The sequence below is a fragment of the Rhinopithecus roxellana genome, chromosome 12 (assembly GCF_007565055.1).
Source record: "Rhinopithecus roxellana isolate Shanxi Qingling chromosome 12, ASM756505v1, whole genome shotgun sequence".
NCBI lineage: Eukaryota > Metazoa > Chordata > Mammalia > Primates > Cercopithecidae > Rhinopithecus > Rhinopithecus roxellana.
The window spans coordinates 108798136-108823003 of NC_044560.1; the positions used below are offsets into that span (position 1 = coordinate 108798136).

The following is a 24868-nucleotide window of genomic DNA, read 5'->3' on the forward strand; positions in this document are numbered from 1 at the left end:
GTAATCCCAGCACTTTGGGAGGCCGAGGCGGGTGGATCAAAAGGTCAGGAGATCGAGACCATCCTGGCTAACACGGTGAAACCCCGCTCCTACTAAAAATACAAAAAGCCGGGCATGGTAGCGGGGGCCTATAGTCCCAGCTACTCGGGAGGCTGAGGCAGGAGAATGGCGTGAACCCGGGAGGCAGAGCTTGTAGTGAGCCAAGATCGGACCACTGCACTCCAGCCTGGGCGACAGAGCGAGACTCCATCTCAAAATAATAATAATAATAAAATAAATAAATAAATAGGCCTGGAGTAGTGGCTCACGCCTGTAATCCCAGCATTTTGGGAGGCCGAGGCAGGCAGAACACCTGAGGTCAGGAGTTCGAGACCAGCCTGGCAAATATGGTGAAACCCCATCTCAGAAAAATACATAAATAAATTATAAATAAATAAATAAATAAATAGGCTGGACGCGGTGACTCACGCCTGTAATCCCAGCACTTTGGGAGGCCAAGGCGGGCGGATCCCCTGAGGTCAGGAGTTCCAGACCAGCCTGACCAACATGGAGAAACTACGTCTCTGCTCAAAAAATACAAAATTGGCCGGGCGCGGTGGCTCAAGCCTGTAATCCCAGCACTTTGGGAGGCCGAGGCGGGCGGATCACAAGGTCAGGAGGTCGAGACCATCCTGGCTAACACAGTGAAACCCCGTCTCCACTTAAAAAATACAAAAAATTAGCCGGGCGAGGTGGCGGGCGCCTGTAGTCCCAGCTACTCGGGAGGCTGAGGCAGGAGAATGGCGTGGACCCGGGAGGCGGAGCTTGCAGTGAGCTGAGATCCGGCCACTGCACTCCAGCCTGGGCGACAGAGCGAGACTCCGTCTCAAAAAAAAAAAAAAAATACAAAATTAGCCGTGCGTGGTGGCACATGCCTGTAATCCCAGCTACTCGGGATGCTGAGGCAGGAGATTGAACTCCAGAGGCGGAGGTTGCGGTGAGCCGAGATCGCGTCATTGCATTCCAGCCTGAGCAACAAGAGCAAAACTCGCCTCAAAATAACTAACTAACATAAATAAATAAATAAATACATAAATACATAAATTTGGGTGGGAAGGCATTGGCCCTCAGCTAAGAGAGAACTGGCTCGCTGCTGAAGCGGGACCACGCATTTGATTGACAGTTCGCTTGTTGGTGGGGCGTGGTCACGCTCGGAAACTCCGCCGTGACGTTACAAAGGCTGGAATCTCCGCGAGAAGTCCGGTCTTTCACTTCCCACCCTTCGGGTTGTGGTCTCGAAACCCCGCCTCTCCCCGTGACGTCAGCACGCCGGGCGCTGTAGAATATAAAAGCCCCGCGGCCTACGCTTGGCTCATCGTGTTGGTTCCCGTCCCAGTTGTTGATCGTATGCAAGACGCTGCAGGACCCCGCGCCCGCTTGTCGCCACTGCGCTTGAGGCAGCCGGAGATACTCTGAGTCCCCTGGAGCCCGACGTCTGAGGGTGAGATGAACGCGCTGGCCTTCCTAACCGTCAGGACCTGTGATCGCTTCTGGCAGACCGAGCCGGCGCTCCTGCCCCCGGGGTGACGCGCAGCCCCCCACCGGTGAGTAAGGGGTCGGAACGCCTGGGTCCCCACGGGGCTGGGGGCCTGGATTTAGGAGGGAGAAGGGGTTGGGAGCCTGGAGTCCTGAGCCTGAGGGAGGAGGGATCTGGAAGCCAGATTCTTGGGTCCGGGTGAAGGAATCATCTAGCAAGTGGGGGGTCGGGTCAGAATGCTTGAGTCTGCAGGGGAGGAGGGTGTGAGGGTTTGATCTGCCGATCTTCAGCAGGATGAGAGAGCTAGGGAGGGACTATGACTTTGTCGCCAAGGGAAGCAAGCAAAAGACTTTTGTTCTTGGCTCTTGGGACTGGGACTTCTGCGTCTGAAGAAAGAGGGGGCTGGGGGCTTGGACCCTTGGATCTAAGGAAGAACTAGGGGCTCAGACTCCTGGCTATTGAGAGATGAGAGAACAGAGCCAAGGGACAGAGATGGGCGTGACTGAGATCAGAAAGGAATTTGGGACTCGTGCGTTGCTATTGACAATGGTCGTGTTACTATTTCTGTTGCTATGACTCATAGTCATGCCCGGATGCCATCCCCTAAATGGCCCCTAAACTTTATTTTTTCCTCCCCCTTTTCCAGCCCAGACACATGGCCCCAGGCCAAGCACCCCATCAGGCTACCCCATGGAGGGATGCCCACCCTTTCTTCCTCCTGTCCCCAGTGATGGGCCTCCTCAGCCGGGCCTGGAGCCGCCTGAGGGGCCTGGGACCTCCAGAGCCCTGGCTGGTGGAGGCAGTAAAAGGAGCAGCTCTGGTAGAAGCTGGCCTGGAGGGAGAAGCTAGGACTCCTCTAGCAACCCCCCATACCCCTTGGGGCAGACACCCTGATGAGGAGGCTGAAGAAGGTGGAGGCCCTGGAGAGAACAGAGAGACACTGGGCCTGAAAACCAGCAGTTCCCTTCCTGAAGCCTGGGGACTTTTGGATGATGATGATGACATGTATAGTGAGCGAGAAGCAGCCAGTGTCCCTAGAGGGCAGGGAAGTCAATTTGCAGATGGCCAACCTGCTCCCCTGTCTCCCAGCCTTCTGATAAGGAGGCTGCAAGGTTCTGATAAGAACCCAGGGGAGGAGAAAGCTGAGGAAGAGGGAGCTGCTGAAGAGGAGGGAGTTAACAAGTTCTCTTATCCTCGATCACACCGGGAGTGTTGTCCAGCAGTGGAGGAAGAGGACGATGAAGAAGCTGTAAAGAAAGAAACTGGCAGAACCTCTACTTCTGCCTTGTCTCCAGGATCCAAGCCCAGCACTTGGGCATCTTGCCCAGGGGAGGAAGAGAATCAAGCCACGGAGGACGAAAGAAGAATAGAAAAAAGTAAAGGAGCCAGGAAGAACTCCGTGTCCCCCCCATCTTCAGGCTCCAACCCCAGGGCCTGGGAGTATCGTTCAGGAGAGGTGTCCGAGGAGAAGGAGGAAAAGGCACACGAAGAAGCTGGGAAAGGAGAAACTGCCCCAGGGCCACGCTCCTCACCCCCAGCCCAGAGGCCCCAGCTCAAGTCCTGGTGGTGCCAACCCAGTGATGAAGAGGAGGGTGAGGTCAAGATTTTGGGGGCAGCTGAGAAGGATGGAGAAGCTGAGTGTCCTCCCTGCATCCCCCCCTCAAGTGCCTTCCTGAAGGCCTGGGTGTATTGGCCTGGAGAGGACACAGAGGAAGAGGAAGATGAGGAAGAAGATGAGGACAGTGACTCTGGATCAGATGAGGAAGAGGGAGAAGCTGAGGCTTCCTGTTCCACTCCTGCTACAGGTATCTTCTGGAAGTCCTGGGTGTATCGGCCAGGAGAGGACACAGAGGAGGAGGAAGATGAGGACAGTGATACAGGATCAGCTGAGGATGAAAGAGAAGCTGAGATTTCCACTTCCACACCCCCTGCAAGTGCTTTCCTGAAGGCCTGGGTGTATCGGCCAGGAGAGGACCCGGAGGAGGAGGAAGATGAGGATGTGGGTAGTGAGGATAAGGAAGATGATTCAGAAGCAGCTGTGGGAGAAGCTGAGTCAGACCCACATCCCTCCCACCTGGCCCAGAGTGCCCACTTCAGGGGCTGGGTATACCGACCTGGAAAGGAGACAGAGGAAGAGGAAGCTGCTGAGGACTGGGGAGAAGCTGAGCCCTGCCCCTTCCGAGTGGCCATCTATGTACCTGGAGAGAAGCCACCACCTCCCTGGGCTCCTCCTAGACTGCCCCTCCGACTACAAAGGCGGCTCAAGCGCCCAGAAACCTCTACCCGTGATCTGGACCCCGAGACTCCCCTAAAGGCCAGAAAGGTGGGTGCTGAGAGCCCAGATTCTTTTTTTTTTTTTGAGACGGAGTCTTGCTCTGTTGCCCAGGCTGGAGTGCAGTGGCGTGATCTCGACTCACTGCGAGCTCCACCTCCCGGGTTTACACCAGGTTTACATTCTCCTGCCTCAGCCTCTCGAGTAGCTGGGACTACAGGTGCCCGCCACCACGCCCGGATACTTTTTTGTATTTTTAGTAGAGAAGGGGTTTCACCGTGTTAGCCAAGATGGTCTCCATCTCCTGACCTTGTGATCCGCCCACCTCAGCCTCCCAAAATGCTGGGATTACAGGCATGAGTCGCTGCGCCTGACCTTTTTTTTTTTTTTTTTAATTGAGTCAGAGTCTTGCACTATTACCCAGGCTGGAGTGCAGTGGTGCGATCTTGGCTCACTGCCAACCTTTGCAGCCCAAGTTCAAGCAATTCTCATCCCTCAGCCTCCAGAGTATCTGGGATAACAGGCACACGACACCACAGCCAGCTAATTTTTTTTGTATTTTTAGTAGAGATGGGGGTTTCACCATGTTGGCCAGGCTGGTCTTGAACTCCTGACCTCACGTGATGTGCCCATCTCAGCCTCCCCAAGTGCTGGGATTACAGGCATGAGCTACCACGTCTGGCTGAGAGCCCAGATTCTTGAGTCTTGGAGAGGAAGGGGCTGGAGGCTGAGACTCCTGGGTCCCTGTATGTTGCAGAGGATTGCGTGTCATTTCTATGGGGAGGGCTGTGTACACTGTCACGCAATCTCTTGTAAGAGGCCAGGCCCCTGGGGGAGGAGGGAGCAGCTGTGGCTCACAGCAACCCCAGGAAACCATCTTTGCCTTCAGTGAGTCAGATGGAGAATCCCATGACAGTGACAGGCAAGTGACTAGCCAGATAGAAAGCATTTTTGTGTAATAACTAATTTTTGTTTGCTTCTGTCTCTCTCTTCCCCATCCGGATTCCGGTGGCTGTGTCCCTCTCCTGCCTGTGTCCCTGTGTCTGCCCCCAGGTGCATTTCTCCGAGAAGGTCACTGTCCATTTTCTGGCTGTCTGGGCAGGGCCGGCCCAGGCCGCCCGCCAGGGCCCCTGGGAGCAGCTTGCTCGGGATCGAAGCCGCTTCGCACGCCGTATTGCCCAGGCCCAGGAGGAGCTGAGCCCCTGCCTCACCCCTGCTGCCCGGGCCAGAGCCTGGGCACGCCTCAGGAACCCACCTTTAGCCCCCATCCCTGCCCTCACCCAGACCTTGCCTTCCTCCTCTGTCCCTTTGTCTCCAGTCCAGGCCATGCCCTTGAGCCAAGCTGTTGCCACACCCTCCCCCTCCTCTCCTGGTGCAGCAGCGGCTCCCCTGGACCTCATTGGGAGGCGTGGCTAAGACCAACTGGTTTGCCTATAATTTATTAACTATTTTTTCTAAGTGTGGGTTTATATAAGGAATAAAGCCTTTTGATTTGTAGCAAGCAGGGTCTGTGTGTGTGTCAGAAACGGACAGCATTCTGTTTTCACAGGTCCCCGAGGTAGCTGGGAAGAGAATAGCATAAAACAAAGCACTTCACTGGGGCATAAACTGCTTTTCCTCAAATTCGCTTCCACTCATCCCGAGGCTTCTTTTGAACCTAACAGCTGGTGGGTTTTATAGTTGTTTTTTTTTTTTTTTTTTTTTTTTTTTTTGAGACTGAGTCTCGCTCTGTTGTCCAGGCCAAAGTACAATGGCACGCACGATCTCAGCTCACCACAACCTCTGCCTCCCGGGTTCAAGCGATTCTCCTGCCACAGCCTCCCAAGTAGCTGGGACTACAGGTGCGTGCCACCACGTCTGGCTAATTTTTGTACTTTTAGTAGAGACGGAGTTTCACTATGTTGGCCAGGCTGGTCTCAAACTCCTGACCTCATGATCCACTTGCCTTGGCCTCCCAAAATGCTGAGATGACAGGCGTGAGCCACCACACCTGGCCTATAGTTTTGTTTTTTTGTTTTTTGTTTTTTGAGATGGAGTCTTGCTCTGTCACCCAGCCTTGAGTGCAGTGGTACGATCTTGGCTCACTGCAATCTCTGCCTCCTGGGTTCAAGCGATTCTCCTGTCTTAGTTTCCTGAGTAGCTGGGATTACAGGCATGCGCCACCACGCCTGGCTAATTTTTGTATTTTTAGTAGAGACGGGGTTTCACTATGTTGATCAGGCTGGTCTCGAACTCCTGACCTCATGATCCACCCACCTTGGCCTCCCAAAGTGCTGGGATTACAGGCGTGAGCCACCGCACCTGGCCCCGGCCTGTAGTTTTTCTTTGACATCTGCGTACCTTGGGAAAATTATCACCGCCCCCAAGGGAGCTGGAGCCTTGAGTCACAGATCCCTAAAAGGAGGCACAGTTGTCTGTGCCTTGCTGGACCATTAAGGCTCAATCTCTACAGGCCTTTATATTGCCTGTTGCTTTGATACCAGTGGGTATCGAGGTCCCCACACCTGGGTGGGACCTCCCCCTCAGCCAGTGTCCAGGCTTTTGACACTGTCATGAGAATGAATTCAAGGATGAGTTGGAAAAGAATGAAAATACAGGCCGGGCGTGGTGGCTCAAGCCTGTAATCCCAGCACTTTAGGAGGCCAAGACGGGCGGATCACGAGGTCAGGAGATCGAGACCATCCTGGCTAACACGGTGAAACCCCGTCTCTACTAAAAAAATACAAAAAAAAAATCTAGCCGGGCGAAGTGGCGGGCGCCTGTAGTCCCAGCTACTCTGGAGGCTGAGGCAGGAGAATGGCGTGAACCCAGGAGGCGGAGCTTGCAGTGAGCTGAGATCCCGCCACTGCACTCCAGCCTGGGCGACAGAGCGAGACTCCGTCTCAAAAAAAAAAAAAAAAAAGAGTGAAAATACAGCATTTATTACAAAGGGGAAAGTCCACACTCATGAAAGGGGACTCGAGACAATCATGTGCAAGGGGGGTTGGGGCTGCTACATTTATGGGTTTTTTGTTTGTTTTTTTTTAAAGATAGAGTCTTGTTCTGTCACCCAGCCCAGGCTGGAGTGTAGTGGCACCATCTCAGCTCACTGCAACCTCTGCCTCCTGGGTTCAAACAGTTCTCCTACCTCAGCTTCCCAAGCAGCTGGGACTGCAGGCACCACCACGCCGGGCTAATTTTTCGTATTTTTAGTAGAAATAGGGTTTCTCCATGTTGGCCAAGCTGGTCTCAAACTCCTGACCACAAGTGATCCACCTGCCTCAGCCTCTCAAAGTGCTGGGATTACAGGCGTGAGCCACGATGCCGGCCCTTTTTGGATTTTTTTAACCAACGGGTAAAACACTCATGAGCATTCCTGGAAAAAGATGGAGATTTCTCAGAACTGAGGTGCCACCCATCTTTACACCAAATATGGGTGTTCCTAGGATTGTCATGATGTTGGTGGGTGTGTGACTGTGTCAATGAACACATAATGAGGTCCTACGGGAAACCGAGGTCAGACCCAGCACCATATTGGGTCTAGTTGGTCTTAGTCTACTTGGCCTACAACCTGGTTTTTTGGGATCTTATCAACCCATAGTTTCTGTAGCTATTTCAAGTTTCCTGTTGCTGGTCTGGTCATGTGAAACTGCTGCCTGGAATTTTCTAATCTCCTGCAACCACCCTATATGATTGCTGTCACAGCCTGATTTCACATTGATAAGCCCTGTGTCCATAGACCTAGTTTCCTTATCTGTAAGGTGACTAACAATTGTACATACCTTATGGGATTATAAGGCCTCAAAGGGGTTAAAACTTAAAACAATGCTCATGAAATAAATGCTATAATAGGGTAATTATTCTATATACTGGTTTTTTTTTTTTTTTTTTTGATACGGAGTCTCACTCTGTTGCCCAGGCTGGGGTGCCGTGGTGGCATCTTGGCTCACTGCAACCTCCACCTCCCAGGTTAAAACAATTCTCCTGGCTGGGTGCGGTGGCTCTCGCCTGTAATCCCAACACTTTGGGAGGCCGAGGTGGGTGGATCACAAGGTCAGAAGATCGAGACCATCCTGGCTAACACAGTGAAACCCCATCTCTACTAAAAGTACAAAAAAAAAAATTAGCCGGGCATGGTGGTAGGCAAGTGTAGTACCAGCTACTCAGGAGGCTGAGGCAGGAGAATGGCATGAACCCGGGAGGCGGAGCTTGCAGTGAGCAAGAGTCCATCCCCTTCCCCGCCCCCCAAAAAAACCAGAAAACAAAAAATAATTCTCCTGGCTCAGTGTCCCAAGAAGCTGAGACCACAGGCATGCACCACCACTTCCGGGTTTTTTTTTTTTTTTTTTTTTAGAGCAAGATGGTCTCAATCTCCTGACCTCTTGATCCGCCCGCCTCGGCCTCTCAAGGTGCTGGGATTACAGGCGTGAGCCACTGCACCTGGCCTTTTTTTTTTTTTTTTTTTTTGAGATAGAGTCACATTCTCTTGCCCAGGCTGGAGTGCAGTGGCACTATTTCGGCTCACTGCAACCTCCGCTTCCCAGGTTCAAGCAATTATCATGCCTCGGCCAACAGAGTAGCTGGGATTACAGGCATGCACCACCAGCTAATTTTTGTATTTTTAGTAGAGACGGGGTTTTGCTATATTGGCGAGGCTGGTCTTGAACTCCTGACCTCAAGTGATCCTTCCACCTTGACCTCCTAAAGTGTTGGGATTCCAGGCGTGAGCCACTGCGCCCAGCATTTTTTTTTTTCTTTTTTTTTTTTTTTTTTTTTTTGAGAGAGTCTGACTGGAGTGAAGTGGAGCTATCTCGGCTCACTGCAGCCTCCGCTTCCTGGGTTCAAGTGTTTCTCCTGCCTCAGTCTTCCGAGTAGCTGGGATTACAGGTGTCAGCCACCACGCCCAGCTAATTTTTGTACTTTTAGTGGAGACAGGGTTTCACATGTTGGCCAGGCTGTTCTCGAGCTCCTGACTTCAGGTGATCCACCAGCTTCAGCCTGCCAAAGTGCTGGGATTCCAGGTGTGAGCCAGCTTGCCCGGCCAGTGTTGGTTATTAAGGTGGTGCAAAAGAAGGCATGTCCGGGCCCTTCCTCCAAATGAGGAGGCACAGAAACTGGTAAGGGTATGGTATTTTATTGAGTTATTCAACAGCCAGCTTCTAACTGAAACTGGACAAGCAGATGCCGAAGGCCTGGAGCGGGCTAAACGGGAAGCAGAAGTCCATGGTGAATGTGTCTGGGCCCACTCGGCCGAATTGGAGCACCAGATGTTCCGCTGAGAAGTGAATCAGGAACGAAGCCTTAGCCAGACTGTCATCTTCCAGCTTCGAGAACTGAGACTATTTTTTTTTCTTTTTTCTTTTTTTTTTTTGAGACGGAGTCTCGCTCTGTTGCCCAGGCTGGAGTTTAGTGGAGTGATCTCAGCTCACTGCAAGCTCCACCTCCCGGGTTCACGCCATTCTCCTGCCTCAGCCTCCTGAGTAGCGGGGACTACAGGCGCCCGCCACCTCGTCCTCTTTTTTCTTTTTTTGAGACAGAGTCTTGCTCTGTCATCCAGGCTGGAGTGCAGTGGCCTGATCTTGGCTGACGGCAACCTCTGCCTCCCAGGTTCAAGCAATTCTTCTGCCTCAGCCTCCCAAGTAGCTGGGATTACAGGCATGTGCCACCATGCCTAGCTAATTTTGTATTTTTAGTAGAGACAGGGTTTCACCATGTTGGCCAGGCTGGTCTCGAACTCCTGACCTCCAGTGATCCACCCGCCTTGGCCTCCCAAAATGCTAGGATTATAGGCGTGAGCTACTGCACCAGGCCGAGAATTGAGACTTTTAAGAGGCTGAGTGGTGCCCTTACTAAGCCAGAAACCTTGAGGGGTGTGTAAACTACAATTCCCAATAGGCTTTGCAATAGGGTGGCATCTGCCCTGCCTAGAAAAATGCTCAAGTGATGATGGGAGATATAGTTCCCTTCCGTTCACACCCTAACCCCACCCCACCTGGCCCAGCTAAAATGGTTTCCAGGAGCTCACGGTGTTTGGGATCCATGATCTGGAAGTTCTTCACTGAAGTCTGAGTGACTCGACCATGCAAATTGAGCGTGTAGACACCGTTCTCCTCGTTCCACAATGGGGTTTTGTTGTGCAGCAAAAGCAACCCTTGTTTTTCCCCACGTTGGTAGCGACTCAGTAGTGACTCCCGTTCCTAGAAGGTAAAGAAGGGGCTATGGTTTTCTCAGAGGCTTTTGAAACTCCATCTTGAACAGGGGCTGGGTAAAATGAGGATGAGACCTGCTGGGCTGCCTTCCCAGGAGGCTAGGCATTCTTAGTCACAGGATGACACAGGAGTTTGACAGGACTGGTATCACAATGTTAGAAATGCTTGTTCCCCGGTGCTGTAAAGAAATAGCACTTGAACATAAACTTAATTTCCTCAGCAAGGCCATTTTTTTACTTTCTGCAGAAAGGGTACACTTGTCAGGAGTTTTGCCATGAGAGTACACCGAACAAAGGAGACAGGGTCATTTATAACCTGACGCGTCCACCCTACTGCTGTGTCCGGTTTCCATTGGCTGGAATGGGACCTCACATTCTGTATCTGTCCCGATTGGCTAGCAACTTAGAACTTTTTAAAAGAGGAAAAAATGGAGGAGAACAAAGGAAGGAGGAAGTAACTTGTGGAATGCTGAGAAAGGTAAAAACACCTTCAAATAAGGAAGAGGAACAGGCTATGACCTCATGCTTGCTTGGACCAGTATAAGCATGCCAGGCAAAATATTTAGGCTAAATTGTGAGAGCTAAGAATATAAAGTACACTGATTTCTTTATTACAGCTAACAGATATTTAAGAATGTTAGCACAGATCTTTGAATAAATTTTGCCTCTAAGGGAAGTTACTGCCGGGTGCCGTGGCTCACGCCTGTAATCCCAGCACTTTGGGAGGCCGAGGCGCGTGGATCACGAGGTCAGGAGATTGAGACCATCCTGGCTAACACAGCGAAACCCCGTCTCTACTAAAAATATAAAACACTAGCCGGGCGTGGTGGCGGGCGCCTGTAGTCCCAGCTACTCGGGAGGCTGAAGCAGGAGAATGACGTGAACCCAGGAGGCCCAGCTTGCAGTGAGCCGAGATCTTGCCACCGCACTCCAGCCTGGGCGACAGAGCAAGACTGTGTCTCAAAAAAAAGAGAGAGAGAGAGAGAGAAAGAATCTGAAAGAGGGAGGAATCCTCAGTTCCTGGAATTGCCTACCCCTTTCCCAGAAAACTCATGAATAATCCCCCTCTTGTTTAGCATATAATCAAGAAATAACCATAAAAATAGCCAACCAGCTGGCCTCAAGGCTGCTTTGCCTATGGAGGAGTCATTCTTTTGTTTCTTCTCTGATAAACTTGCTTTCACTTGACTCTATGGAATGGCCACAGATTCTTTCTTGCCTGAGATCCAAGAACCCTCTCTTGGAGTCTGGATCAGACCCCTTTTTGGTAAGAGTTTGTTAACCTACCACCACCCCTTTTTTCTCTGGATGCAAACGTTTTGAGTCTCTAGTCTTTATTCCCTGAGACATGGAAGTCTAACAGTCCTTCAGGCTTCATAGGACACTTGTAACCCACTGGCCTCCTCTTCCTCCTCTTATTCCTCCTCTGGGATCTAGGAGGACCGGCCCCAGCCCTTTCTCCTCCATTGACCCTGAGATTCCCGACGTCAGAGACTCACATTTCGTGGCTGGACATCGATTCTCTGGTTCCGGGTGTTGGTTCCTGGGAGAATCACAGTCATTTTTCGAGGCCCCAGGTATCCTAAGATGTTGGGCTCCTGGGGGTATTATATTCCAGTTGGCCTGGTTCCTTCTTCTGACCATCCTACCCCATTCTGTCATCCCCAGGACACTCACATAACACACAGCCCCCAGCTCCCGTCTGATCCGGGCAGTATTCTTGATTAAATGCTCCCGGGCGGGATTCACCCCATTGTCAAAGATGGTGAACTTGGTGCCGAAGATATTGGATCTGCTTCAGGAAGGGAATGGATAGAATAAAAATGCCAAGTGTTACTCTTTGAGTAAGTGTCACTCATCACATCGACTCTTCCCATCCATCCCCTATGTCTAAGACTATGTCTGAATGTCTAAGAATCATGTTCCTGGCAGGGCACAGGGGTTCACGCCTGTAATCCCAGCACTCTGGGAGGCAGAGGCAGGATGATAGCTTGAGCCTGGGCAAAATGGCAAAACTCCTTCTCTACAAAAAAATAGAAAAATTAGTTGGGTGTGGCAGTTTGTGCTTGTGGTCCCAGCTCTCAAGAGGCTGAGGTGAGAGGATCACCTGAGCCCCAGAGGTCAAGGCTACAATGAGTGTGATCTTGCCACTGCACTCCAGCCTGGGTGACAGAATGAAACCCTGTCTCTAAACAAATACATACATAAATAAAAATAATTAAGGCCGGGCACGGTGGCTCAAGCCTGTAATCCCAGCACTTTGGGAGGCCGAGACGGGCGGATCACGAGGTCAGGAGATCGAGACCATCCTGGCTAACACGGTGAAACCCCGCCTCTACTAAAAAAAAAAAAACTAGCCGGGCATGGTGGCGGGCGCCTGTAGTCCCAGCTACTTGGGAGGCTGAGGCGGGAGAATGGCGTGAACCCGGGAGGCGGAGCTTGCAGTGAGCTGAGATCCGGCCACTGCACTCCAGTCTGGGCGACAGAGCGAGACTCCGTCTCAAAAAAAAAAAAAAAAATTAAATAAATGAGTCCGGGTGCAGTGGCTCACACCTGTAATCCCAGCATCTTGGCAGGCCAAGGTGGATGGATCACCTGTGGTCAGGAGTTCAAGACCAGCCTGACAGACATGGAGAAACCCCGTCTCTACTAAAAATACAAAATTAGCCAGGTGTGGTGGTACATGCCTGTAATCCCAGCTACTCGGGAGGCTGAGGCAGGAGAACTGCTTGAACCCGGGAGGCGGAGGTTGCAGTGAACCGAGATTGCGCCATTGCACTCCATCCTGGGCAACAAAAGTGAAACTCTGTCTCAATAATAATAATAATAAATGAAACAATCATGTTTCCAGCATCCATGGTCCCAGGCCCCCCATTTCTTGGGTGAGCCATGTAACTTATGTAGTCTCCCTATTTTACTTAAATGGCCTTTTAGAAACCCTCTTCTTCTTCTTCTTTTTTTTTTTTTTTCTTTCTGTTGCCCAAGCTGGAGTGTAATGGCTCAATCTCAGCTCACCAAAACCTCTGCCTCCTGGGTTCAACTGACTCTCCTGCATCAGCCTCCCCAGTAGCTGGCATTACAGGTGCATGCCACTATGCCTGGCTAATTTTTGAATTTTGATAGAGATGAGGTTTCACCATGTTGGCCAGGCTGGTCCCAAGCTCCTGACCTCAAGTGATCCTCCCGCCTCGGCCTCCCAAAGTGCTGGGATCACAGGCGTGAGCCACCACGCCCAACCTCCCTCTTCCTTTTTGGATGGAAGAATTCACACATTCCAGGCCTCTTTTCCCACAGAAAGTTAGGAATCCCAGTCCCTTGCCTCTCAAGGAGTCAAATGCCTTAAATGGCAGCCTATGTTCCAAACCCTTCAGTTCTTCTAGCCCCTGAGCAGTGAGCAGGTGGAAGGTATGCTGTGTGTGGCGTGCTGGGAAATGAAATCCGCCTGTCCCCAAGCTCCCTGTTACCTGCTCCTTACCACATGTCAGAGCTCTGCCCACCTGACTTTGCCCACGAAGTTGTCCCCATCCCGAGACAGATCTGTGGGATCCAGGGAGATGAGGTAATTACAAGTTTTGCTCCTTCTAGTTCGCCCAGCCAGGAGGAAGTGCTATGGATGAGAGGAACGGTCCATTAGAATGGACTTCTGGAGGCTGGGTGTGGTGGCTCATACCTGTAATTCCTGCACTTTGGGAGGCTGAGGTGGGCAGATGACTTGAGGTCAGGAGTTCGAGACCAGCCTGGTCAACATGGTGAAACCTCGTCTCCACAAAAATAAAAAAAATTAGCCGGGCATGGTAGTGCCTGCCTGTAATCCCGGCTAGTAGGGAGTAAGGAGGTTGAGGCAGGAGAATTGCTTGAACCCAGGGGGCAGAGGTTGCAGTCAGCTGAGATTGCGCCATTGCACTCCAGCCTGGGCGACAGAGCAAGACTCCATCTCAAAACAAAAATAAAAAATAATGAAAAAAAGGCCAGGCGCAGTGGCTCACATCTGTAATCCCAGCACTTCAGGAGGCCGAGGCGGGTGGATCACGAGGTCGGGAGATCGAGACCATGGTGAAACCCTGTGTCTACTAAAAGTACAAAAAATTAGCTGGGTGTGGTGGTGGGCGCCTGTAGCCCTAGCTACTTGGCAGGCTGAGGCAGGACAATGGTGTGAACCCGGGAGGCGGAGCTTGCAGTGAGCTGAGATCGCACCACTGCACTCCAGCCTGGGCAACAGCGACAGAGTGAGACTCCGTCTCCAAAAAAAAGAAAAAATAAAAAAGGATGGACTTCTGGTAGCTGGTTAGAGCCAGGGGTCCAAAGACAAGGAAACATCATGTCCCATGATGGAGGAGCCGGTGATGGCACAACGAGCTTCTCAAGACTTACTGGGAAATGTGGTTCTCACTGAGGGAAGCCATCAGCAGGGTCCTGAATGGAAGCTTCCTGTCTTAATATCTCTCCCTCATTCCTTCCGCCTATGGGTCCAGGGTTGAAGCTTAGCCCAGGAAGGGTCTGGCTTTGGAGAATGGGGAGCACCCTCACTTGCAATATTGCAGCAGGACTTTGGTAGGCATTTCATCTGGGAAAAATGGGTTTGGCTCTGAGTAGGCAGAAAACCTCTTTCTGGTGGGAGAGAGGATACCCCGAGGAGACCATACTTGGAGGGTAAAGGCCAGAAAGACTAGATTGAGAGAAGTGTGGCTTGAATCTGGAAAGACAAATCTGTGAGGGGAGGGGCCTGGTTGCTGAGGGCAGGATTTATCTCAGGATTGGGTGAGACCTGAGAGCTGATAGCAAGGAAGGCTCAGTGAGGGAGGTTCCAGACTTTTTTTTTTTTTTTTTTTTTGACAGGAAATCTCTAACTCCTGGGCTCCAGCCATTTTCCCACCTCAGCCTCCCAAGTAGCTGGGACTACAGGTGGGCATCACCATGCCGGGCTAATTTTTTTTTTTTTTAAATTTATGTAGAGACAGGGTTCCACCATGCTGCTCAGGCTGATCTGGAACTCATCAGCTCAAACGATCCACCCGCCTTGGCCTCCGAAATGTTGAGATTACAGGCGTGAGATTACAGGCGTGAACCACCGTGCTTGGCCAGTTTCAAGCATTCTCCTGCCTCAGCCTCCCAAGTAGCTAGGATTACAGGTGCCCACCACCACACCTGGCTAATTTTTGTATTTTTAGTAGAGACGAGGTGTTGCCATGTTGGCCAGGCTGGTCTCGAACTCCTGACCTTGTGATCTGCACGCCTCGGCCTCCCAAAGTTCTAGGATTACAAATGTGAGCCACCACACCTGGTCCTTTTTTTTTTTTTATACACAGTGTCTCACTCTGTCGCCCAGGCTGGAGTGCAGTGGCGTGATCACGTGTCACTGCAGCCTCGAACTCCCAGGCTCAAGCAATCCTCTCACCTCAGCCTCCCGAGTAGCTTGGACTACAGGTGCATACCACCATGCCCGGCCAATTTTTGTATTTTTTGTAAAGACAGGGTTTTGCCATGTTGTCCAGGCTGGTCTTTTTTGCTTGTTGGTTGATTTTGTGTTTTGAGACGGAGTCTTGCTCTGTCACCTAGGCTGGAGTGCAGTGATGCTATCTCGGTTCACTGCAACCTCCATCTCCCAGGTTCAAGCGATTCTCCTGTCTCAGACTCCTGAGTAGCTGGGACTACAGGCGTGTGCCACCACACCCGGCTAATTTTTGTATTTTTAATAGAGACGGGGTTTCACCATATTGTTCAGGCTGGTCTTCAACTCCTGACCTCAGGTGATCCACTCGCCTCAGCCTCCCAAAGTGCTGGGATTACAGGCATGAGCCACTGCGCCCGGCCTCAGGCTGGTCTTGATCTAGCTCAGAAAGGAGTGGGATTTTGCTTCGGAAGTGGGCCCTTACTCCCAAGGCTGTTGGGCAGGCTGACTGCATCTTCAGGCTGTCGGAGGTCTCCAGGTAGAGGGAGTAGAGGGGGAAGGAGCCCTTATCCACGCCGCGCTTGTCACGGGTGAGGTAGCACTGCATCCTGGTGCCCGGGACTGCTGGCCGCAGCACATAGGCTTCCATGTCCTCCTCCAGCCGAGGGCAGGGGGAGCGGATTGCCAAGGAGGCTTCCTGCCTCATATGGTCGCTGTCTGTGCCGCCCTCGCCCTGAAGGGCCTCGGACAACTCTTCGTTAGCTGCTGCTGAGGAGTTTGGCCCTGTAGACTCGGAGGCCTCTCTCTTCTTTTCCAAGTCTTCTTCCTAGCCCAGGTACCAAATTCAAAGTCGAGGGACAACGCCCCCAGCCTTGCTCACTACTGATTGGCCATCCCAGCCCTAGGGTCCCGCCCTTGCCCATCCACATTTTCTGCTTATTGGTCAAAAATCTCATTGGCCGGGCGCAGTGGCTCAAGCCTGTAATCCCAGGACTTTGGGAGGCCGAGGCGGGTGGATCACGAGGTCAGGAGATCGAGACCATCCTGGCTAACATGGTGAAACCTCGTCTCTACTAAAAAATACAAAAAACTAGCCTGGCGAGGTGGCGGGCGCCTGTAGTCCCAGCTACTTGGGAGGCTGAGGCAGGAGAATGGCGTGAACCCGGGAGGCGGAGCTTGCAGTGAGCTGAGATCTGGCCACTGCACTCCAGCCCGGGCCACAGAGGGAGACTCCGTCTCAAAAAAAAAAAAAAAAAAAAAAAAAAATCTCATTCAGTCCACCCAGCCAGGCCCTCCTCTGTTGACTGGCCAGTCTATTCGCTTTCCTCGGCAGCCACACCCCCTCCACCTGCAGATTGGAGAATTCCTTTTTGAAAGCACGGCCCATTCCGTTAAAATGGCCATCGGTTTGATCTAGATAACATAGTAACAGCCCACATCTGCCCCCAAGATAAACCATCTACTGCACTTTCACCAACACCAAAGTGAGTGCCAATTTGCCCTTTTATTTTTTGAGACAGAGTTTCGCTGTGTCGCCCAGGCTGGAGTGCAGTGGCTCGATCTCGGTTCACTGCAACCTCCGCCTCCCAGGTTCAAGCAATTATCCTGCCTCAGTCTCCCGAATAGCTAGGATTACAGGCTTGCGCCACCACACCTGTCTAATTTTTGTATTTTTAGTAGAGACGGGGCTTCACCAAGTTGGCCAAGCTGGTCTCGAACTCCTGACCCCAGGTGATCTGCCTGCCTCGGCCTCCCAAAGTGCTGGGATTACAGGCGTGAGTCACTGCTCCTGGCCCGCAATTGGCCCTTTTTGATCAGTGTTCTGCCCTTTCTGAAGCTCGCTGTCCCATGGAAAGACCTTTTTTTTTTAGACAGAGTCTCATTCTGTCTCCCAGGCTGGAGTGTAATCTCAGTTCATTGCAACCTCCGCCTCCAGGGTTCAAGTGATTCTCCTGCCTCAGCCTCCTGAGTAGTTGGGATGGCTGGCTTGTGCCACCACACCCAGCTAATTTTTGTATTTTAGTAGACACAGGGTTTCACCATGTTGGCCAGGCTGGTCCCGAACTGCTGACCTCAAGTGATCTGCCCACCTCAGCCTCCCAAAGTGCTGGGATTACAGGCGTGAGTCACCATGCCATAAGCTGTATTTTAATGACCATGTCCATGTCAAGTCAAATCCTCCGATTTGATGAATAGTACACACACACACACACACACACACACACACACACACACGAGTCTCTGCTAGCTTAATCACCACCAAGAAAAAGAGCTTCTGATTGGGAGGCAGAATTTTAGCCCCACCCTCCCCAGAGGTCCAAGGCTAGCCCTCCTCTTCCAACATCCTGAGAGGTTGTGCATTTTCCCACCTTGTGGAAGGCCAAGTTTTCATATGCCCAGTCACCATCCATGCCAGGGTTTGGTCCCATATTGGGTGACTTGTATGCATCTCCGACATCCTGGGATTCACTCTCACCCTCTGCACGGGTCCCTAAAGGATGAAAGAAGCCTGGAATAAGCTCAGGACAACTGGGTCCCAGGAGTGTGGGACAACATCATCAGTGCTAGCCAGAGAAGGCCACAATCCTGGGTTCTCAGTCCCTACTCATTACTCAGCGCCCTCACTTGCAACACCCTCCTCCTCCAGGTGCATGGGAGTCTACAGGGATCAGAGTTTCTGATTACCCTGGATCTAAGGACAGGGAGGGGTTAGGGTCTTCCCTTTTCCTTGTCTCAGACAAAGCATCACAGAGACTGAAGATGGGGGAATGGAGTTTGGGGTGATAAGAATTCTGTCATTGGGGCCGGGCGCGGTGGCTCAAGCCTGTAATCCCAGGACTTTGGGAGGCCGAGACAGGCGGATCACGAGGTCAGGAGATCGAGACCATCCTGGCTAACATGGTGAAACCCCGTCTCTACTAAAAAATACAAAAAAAAAACTAGCCGGGCGAGGTGGCGGGCGCCTGTAGTCCCAGCTACTCGGGAGGCTGAGGCAGGAGAATGGCGTGAACCCGGGAGGCAGAGCTTGCAGTGAGCTGAGATCCGGCCACTGCACTCCAGCCCGGGCGACAGAGCGAGACTCTGTCTCAAAAAAAAAAAAGAATTCTGTCATTGGGCCGGGCACGGTGGCTCAAGCCTGTAATCCCAGCACTTTGGGAGGCCGAGACGGGCGGATCACGAGGTCAGGAGATCGAGACCATCCAGGCTAACACGGTGAAACCCCATCTCTACTAAAAATGCAAAAAAATTAGCCGGGTGTGGTGGCGAGCACTTGTAGTCCCAGCTACTTGGGAGGCTGAGGCAGGAGAATGGCGTGAACCCGGGAGGCGGAGCTTGCAGTGAGCCAAGATCGCGCCACTGCACTCCAGCCTGGGCGACCGAGCGAGATTCCGTCTCAAAAAAAAAAAAAAAAAAAAAAAAGAATAGAGTGTATGGTCGACTTTACACCGAGTCATTCCATTTCCAGAGATGTGCAGGAGACAGATGCCTTCTTCTTATCTCAACCGCATAGAGGCCTCCCTCTTTCACTCATCCTCCTCAGCTCTGACCCTTTAAGGGTGTCGGGCTGAGAGGCTGTAAGGTCTTTCTCTTCCCACGAGGCCATATCTCAGGCTGTCTCAGTAGGGGGAATCCTGGACAATACCCAGGCTTTCTTGGACAGGGGTCCCTGCAGCCTTCCACAGTGTATTATGTCTCTGATTAATAGAGACTGAAGAATGGCGAGACTGTCACAAAGCATACTGCCTGCAAAACCATGTTTACCAAAGCACATCCTGCACGGCCCTAAATCCCTTAAACCTTGAGTCAATACAACACATGTTTTTGTGAGCACAGGGTTGGGACAAGAGTTACAGATTAACAGCATCTCAAAGCAAAACAGCTTTTCTTAGTACAGATCAAAATGGAGTTTCTTATGTCTTCCTTTTTCTACATAGACACAGTAACAATCCTATCTCTCTTTTCCCCACACAGCCTAGGTGACAGAGTGAGACTCCGTCTCAAAAAAAAAAAAAAAAAAATTGTAAGGTGAATGAAGTGAATGAAGACACATGGTGGCTCACACCCATAGTCCCAGCACTTTGGGAGGCCAAGGTGGGAGGCTTACTTGAGCCCAGGAGTTCAAGACCAGCCTAGGCAACATAGTGACACCCCATCTCAAAGGAAAAGAGGTCAGGTGCAGCGGCTCATGCCTGTAATCCTAGCACTTTGGGAGGCCAAGGCAGGCAAGTCACAAGTTCAGGAGTTTGAGACCAGCTGCGCCAACACGGTGAAACCCCATCTCTACTAAAAAACATAAAAAATTAGCCGGGCATGGTGGCGCGTGCCTGTAGCCCCAGCTACTCGGGAGGCTGAGGCAGCAGAATCACTTGAACCCAGAAGGCGGAGGTTGCAGCGTACCGAGATCACGCCATTGCACTCCAGGCTGGGAGACACAGCAAGACTCTGTCTCAAGAGAAGAAAAAGAATTGAAGAAAGAAGCCACATACAAAAGATCACATAGTGTATGATTCCATTTGTGTGAGATGTACAGAATAGCCAAATCTAAGAAGACAATGGAGATTGGTGCTTGCCAAGGGCTGGGGTAAATGGAAAAGAGGTGACTGCTAATTGATGCACTATTTCTTTCTTTCTTTTTTTTTTTTTCTTGAGACAAAGTCTCACTCTGTCACCCTGGCTGGAATGCAGTGGCCTGATCTCAGGTCACTGCAACCTCTGTCTCCTGGGTTCAAGCAATTCTCCCACCTCAGGATTACAGGTGCCTGCCACCACACCCAGCTAAGTTTTGTATTTTTAGTAGAGACTGGGTTTCACTATGTTGGCCAGACTGGTCTTGAACTCCTGGCCTCAGGTGATCCACCCACCTTGGCCTCCCAAAGTGCTGGGATTACAGGTGTGAGCCACCATGCCCAGCCATGATACAGGATTTCTATCTGGGGTGGTACAAATGTTCTAAAATTGATTGTGGTGATGGTTGCAGAATTATGTAAATACAGTTAGCCTCCTGTATCCTACAGGCTCCGCATCCCCACTGTTGACCCAAAATATTCAGGAAAAAAATTAAAAAACAACAAGACAACAATAAATAACGGAACCAATTTTTTTTTCTTTGAGACAGAGTATTGATTTGTCACCCAGGCTGGAGTGCAGTGGCATGATCTCGGCTCACTGCAACCTGGGCCTCCTGGATTCAAGCGACTATTCTGCCTCAGTCTCCCAAGTAGTTGGGATTACAAGCCTGCACCACCTTGCCTGGCTAATTTTTGTATTTTTAGTAGAGACATGATTTCATCATGTTGGCCAGGCTGGTCTCAAACTCCTGGACTCAAGTGACCAATCACCTTCAGCCTCCCAAAGTGCTGGAATTACAGGCGTGAGCCATCGCACCCCACCCAAATTTTTTTTTTTTTTTTTTTTGAGACAGAGTCTCGCTCTGTCGCCCGGGGCTGGAGTGCAGTGGCCGGATCTCAGCTCACTGCAAGCTCTGCCTCCCGGGTTCACGCCATTCTCCTGCCTCAACCTCCCGAGTAGCTGGGACTACAGGCGCCCGCCACCTCGCCCGGCTAGTTTTTTGTATTTTTTTTAGTAGAGACGGGGTTTCACCGGGTTAGCCAGGATGGTCTCTATCTCCTGACCTCGTGATCCGCCCATCTCGGCCTCCCAAAGTGCTGGGATTACAGACTTGAGCCACCGTGCCCGGCCTCAAAATTTTTAAAAATAAAGTATAACAGCTATTTACAGGCCAGGCATGATGGCTTACGCCTGTAATCCCAGCACTCTGGGAGGCTGAAGTGGGCGGATCACAAGGTCAGGAGTTTAAGACCAGTCTGGTCAACATGGTGAAACCCCATCTTTACTAAAAATACAACAATTAGCCGAGCTTGGTGGTGCGCACCTGTAGTCCCAGCTACTCAGGAGGCTGAGGCAGGAGAATCGCTTGAACCCGGGAGGTGGAGGTTGCAGTGAGCCGAAATCACGCCATTGCACTCCAGCCTGGGCAACAGAGTGAGACTCCCTCCCAGTAACAACAACAACTATTTACATTGCATTTATACTGTATTAGGTATTATAAGTTACCTAGAGATGACTTACAGTACATGGAGGGATGTTCATAGTTTATATGCAAATTTTACACCATTTTATGTAAGGGACTCAAGCATCTGCGGATCTTGGTATCTTTGGGGTTCAGGGAACAACACATCCCCTGCAGATACCAAGGGGCAACTGTATACTGGAAACCATGGAATTGTAAACTTTAAATGGGTGACTTGTATGGTATGTGAACTATTCCTCAATGAAGCTGCTACCTAAGAAAGGGGAAGATTTGCTGCATGAACCAGGGGATCCCAGGTTTCATCCCAATGTCCCCTAAATTACCAGGTCGTTGGCAGGCTTGCCAGTCCTTGCGTCGGATTCTCGGAGACTGTTTAAAAGGTGGGGGAGAGACCGAACCATTCTCCACGGAGACTTCCTCCAATTCTGGATCGGAATTGTCTGGGAGCCAGGATAAGAAAGGGGACTGGAGACCGAGATTCCTGAACACTGAGTAAGGAAGGAGGGGAGAGTTGGATTTCTGGATGCTGCAGGAGGAGGCAGCTCAGGATCTGAACTCCTTGGTGTGAGGAAGGAGTGGGTGAGGTCCTGAGCTCCTGAGTATTTTGGACAGATGGATTGAGGTCCCAGACTCCTGGATTCTAGTAGGAGAGGAGTTCTGGGGTCTAGGAGGTCCAAGGACTTGCAAATACCTGCTTCTGTCCGGGGTGTCAGGAGGCCGTGCTCGCCCCTGCCGTCTCCACCACAGCTCACGGTGCCCAGGGCACTGTGGATGCCAGAGGGCAGATGTGCCTCTGACACTTTCTTCCGGAGGAAAGGGTTCGTAGGGCCTGGGAGTAGGTGCAGCGAGCCCATGAAAAGGATCTACAAATTCCGGTCCGCAACCAAACAAGATCCACTGGGATGTTGGGGTAGGGGTCCCGGCTTTCCCAGGATCCACCCCCGAGCTCTGCCAAACCCAATCATCACATTCTCTTACCCCTTTCCCTTGCCAGTTGTAGCATGCACCGCCCCTGCGCTCTGTAGCCCCGCCCCGAACCCCTCCCTCACAGGTCCTGCCGCGGAGGGGCCCCCATAATCCTCTCCTCTGGGCGCTGCCAGGCCTTGTTCTAAAGCTCTCCTGGGCCAAGGCCCGCCCCCATCCACCGCCAAGTCCGCACCCTAAGGCTCCACCCCTTCTTCCACTAGGCTCCGCCCACGACTCCCACAGGCCCCTGCCCTCCAGGCGAACGCCCCCAGGAGGAGCCCCAGGGGCCTTTGGTCACCTCTGTCATCTAAAAGGCGCTCCTCCTCCAGACACGAGCGCCAGCCACAGGGAAGCGTCAGGATTGGCCTGAACCATGAAGAGCTCCTGGCGCTTCTGTCGCTGCTTCTTTTCTAACAGCCGCCGCTGGGGAAATGGGAGAGGTGGGTGTCGGGGGCAGGAACCAGATGGGAAGACAGAAGCGAGATGGGGCGTGGGGCAATGGCTCGAGAGTTCGTGAACCCCTTTCTCCACTGGGGCCCAGATGTCCAGGCCCTCAGTGCTTCAGCTGCTCCTCCCTCACTCCACCCTTGAACTCAGATCCAAGAGTCCTGACATCCTGTCCTCTCCTCCCCCAGGACCCAGGAGTCCTGCCTTCTAGAAGGCTTGTTCCTTAGAAATTCATCACAAGGGTTTTTTGCTTATTTAGGACCCCCAATTCGTATTTTCTTTTCTTTTTCTTTTTCTTTTCCTATTTTTCTTTTTGAGACACAGTCTAGCTCTATTGCCCAGGCTGGAGTACAGTACCACGATCTCCACTCAATGCAGCCTCTGCCTCCCGGGTTCAAACGATTCTCCTGCCTCAGCCTACCGAGTAGCTGGGATTACAGGCACCTGCCACTACACCCTGCTACTTTTTTTGTTTTAGTAGAGACAGGTTTCACCATGTTGGCCAGGCTGGTCTTGAACTCCTGACCTCAAGTGATCTGCCCGCCTCAGCATCCCAAAGTGCTGTGATTACAGTCGTGAGCTGCCGCGCCCGGCCCCAAATTCCTATTTTCTCATTTCTCAATGGGAAAACTCAAGGATGAGAGACAGCCAACACGGGCGGGGAGTCCTAGAGCAAGACCTGGTGGAGAGGCCCCTGGGGAGGCACAGAAGGCGGAAGAGTTGGAGTGGCGAGATTCCTGGGCACAATACCTGCTGTTCCAGCTTCTGCAGCCTCAGAGCAGCAAGCTTATGCTCCAGGATGCTGAGAGAGATGCAGGCTCATGGTGACAGTTTGCAGGGAACCTCGGTTGCCCAAGAGCCCCTCCCTCCTCCATCCTGCCCCTATCCCAACTTGGGTTCTGGGCACCTGTGAGGTCACAAAAGGTGCAGAACCTGAGCCTGTTCTACCAGTTATGGGGCTCTTTGTCCTGGCACTGACCCTCAGAAGCCAGGACCCAGAGATCCCAGGTCCTTCCTGTCTCAGGACTCAGGAGTCTGGGGCCCCCAACCCCTTCTCTTTCAGACCCAGAAGTCTGCACCCTAGCCCCCTCCCTTTAGGACACAGGAGTCCAGGTCCGCAGCCCCTTCCTGCAAGGCCGATGGTGCTGAACCTGCAAACATGGTTATGAGGCCAGAGCTGAGTGCACGGGGTCCCCAGCCCCTTCCACCTCCACCCCTACCCATCTGTTCCCCTACTCACTCTCTCCTCAATGTGTCATTATCCTGAGACATTCTGCAGAAGCAAGAATGAGGAGTCAGGATCCGAACCAACATCCCAGTGGATCCTGCCCACCAAAACCTAATCCTTAGCTTGCTTGCTTGCTTGCTTGATTTATTTATTTATTTAGAGACAGCCAAGTCTCGCTCTGTCACCCAGGCTACAGTGCAGTGGCGCCATCTCAGCCACTGCAACCTCCACCTCCTGGGTTCAAGCGATTCTCCTGCCTCAGCCTCCCGAGTTGCTGGGACTACAGGTGTGCGCTATTATGCCTAATTTTTTTTTTATTTTAGTAGAGAACGGGTTTCACTATGTTGGCCAGGCTGGTGTTTGACTCCTGACCTCAGATGATCCGCCCACCTTGGCCTTCCAAAGTGCTGGGATTACAGGCATGCGCCACTGTGCCCGGCCTGATCCTTGCCTTTAAATTTGCTCCTGGACCCAGGCAGCCCGAATCCCAGCACCCACTCCTGTCGGGATCCAGTAGCCTGTTTCCAGCTTCCCACAGGTGTCCGCAAGAATGCTTCTCTCTCCCCAGAATATCTAATTCTCCAGCACCCAGGCATCAGCACTCAGGACTGTGCACCTCAAACACCCAGCCCCCAGTGGCCTAGAACTCCACTGCCCACCTGCTTGGGATCTGGGAGACTCATTCTCCCCACCAGGTGCCTACAGAGGCTGCTCACATTGATGCCTCCGTACCTTGCCTCTCTGGCCAATCTCTAATACCTGATCCTCTGGAAGGTGGGGACCTAATCTCGGCGTATCTGCGAAGAAGGGA

General features: G+C 51.9%; 2 protein-coding genes across 2 annotated transcripts; one reads left to right on the top strand and one right to left on the bottom strand.

The window, feature by feature from the left end:
• Nucleotides 1-1342: 1342 nt before the first annotated feature.
• Nucleotides 1343-5287, top strand: PPP1R15A (protein phosphatase 1 regulatory subunit 15A). Its single transcript, XM_010368624.2, has 3 exons — nucleotides 1343-1583; nucleotides 2163-3839; nucleotides 4842-5287. The coding sequence occupies exons 2-3, from the start codon at nucleotides 2172-2174 to the stop codon at nucleotides 5202-5204; spliced, it is 2031 nt and encodes a 676-aa protein (XP_010366926.1). The 5' UTR covers nucleotides 1343-1583; nucleotides 2163-2171; the 3' UTR covers nucleotides 5205-5287.
• A 3489-nt stretch (nucleotides 5288-8776) lies between these two features.
• On the bottom strand, nucleotides 8777-24101 carry TULP2 (TUB like protein 2). The gene is given in 13 exon segments (XM_030942347.1): nucleotides 8777-9042; nucleotides 9793-9964; nucleotides 11475-11573; nucleotides 11653-11767; nucleotides 13473-13582; nucleotides 15849-16190; nucleotides 17734-17855; nucleotides 21740-21904; nucleotides 22108-22245; nucleotides 22681-22724; nucleotides 22726-22805; nucleotides 23580-23631; nucleotides 24070-24101. Coding segments are annotated over 13 exon segments (1587 nt in total). The 3' UTR covers nucleotides 8777-8926.
• Between the last annotated feature and the right edge of the window lie 767 nt (nucleotides 24102-24868).

Coding starts and splice junctions, on each gene's coding strand:
- PPP1R15A (XM_010368624.2), top strand. CDS start 2,172: ATGGCCCCAGGCCAAGCACCCCATCAGGCTACCCCATGGAGGGATGCC. Junction 3,840..4,841: donor CTCCCCTAAAGGCCAGAAAG/GTGGGTGCTGAG, acceptor GTCTGCCCCCAG/GTGCATTTCTCCGAGAAGGT.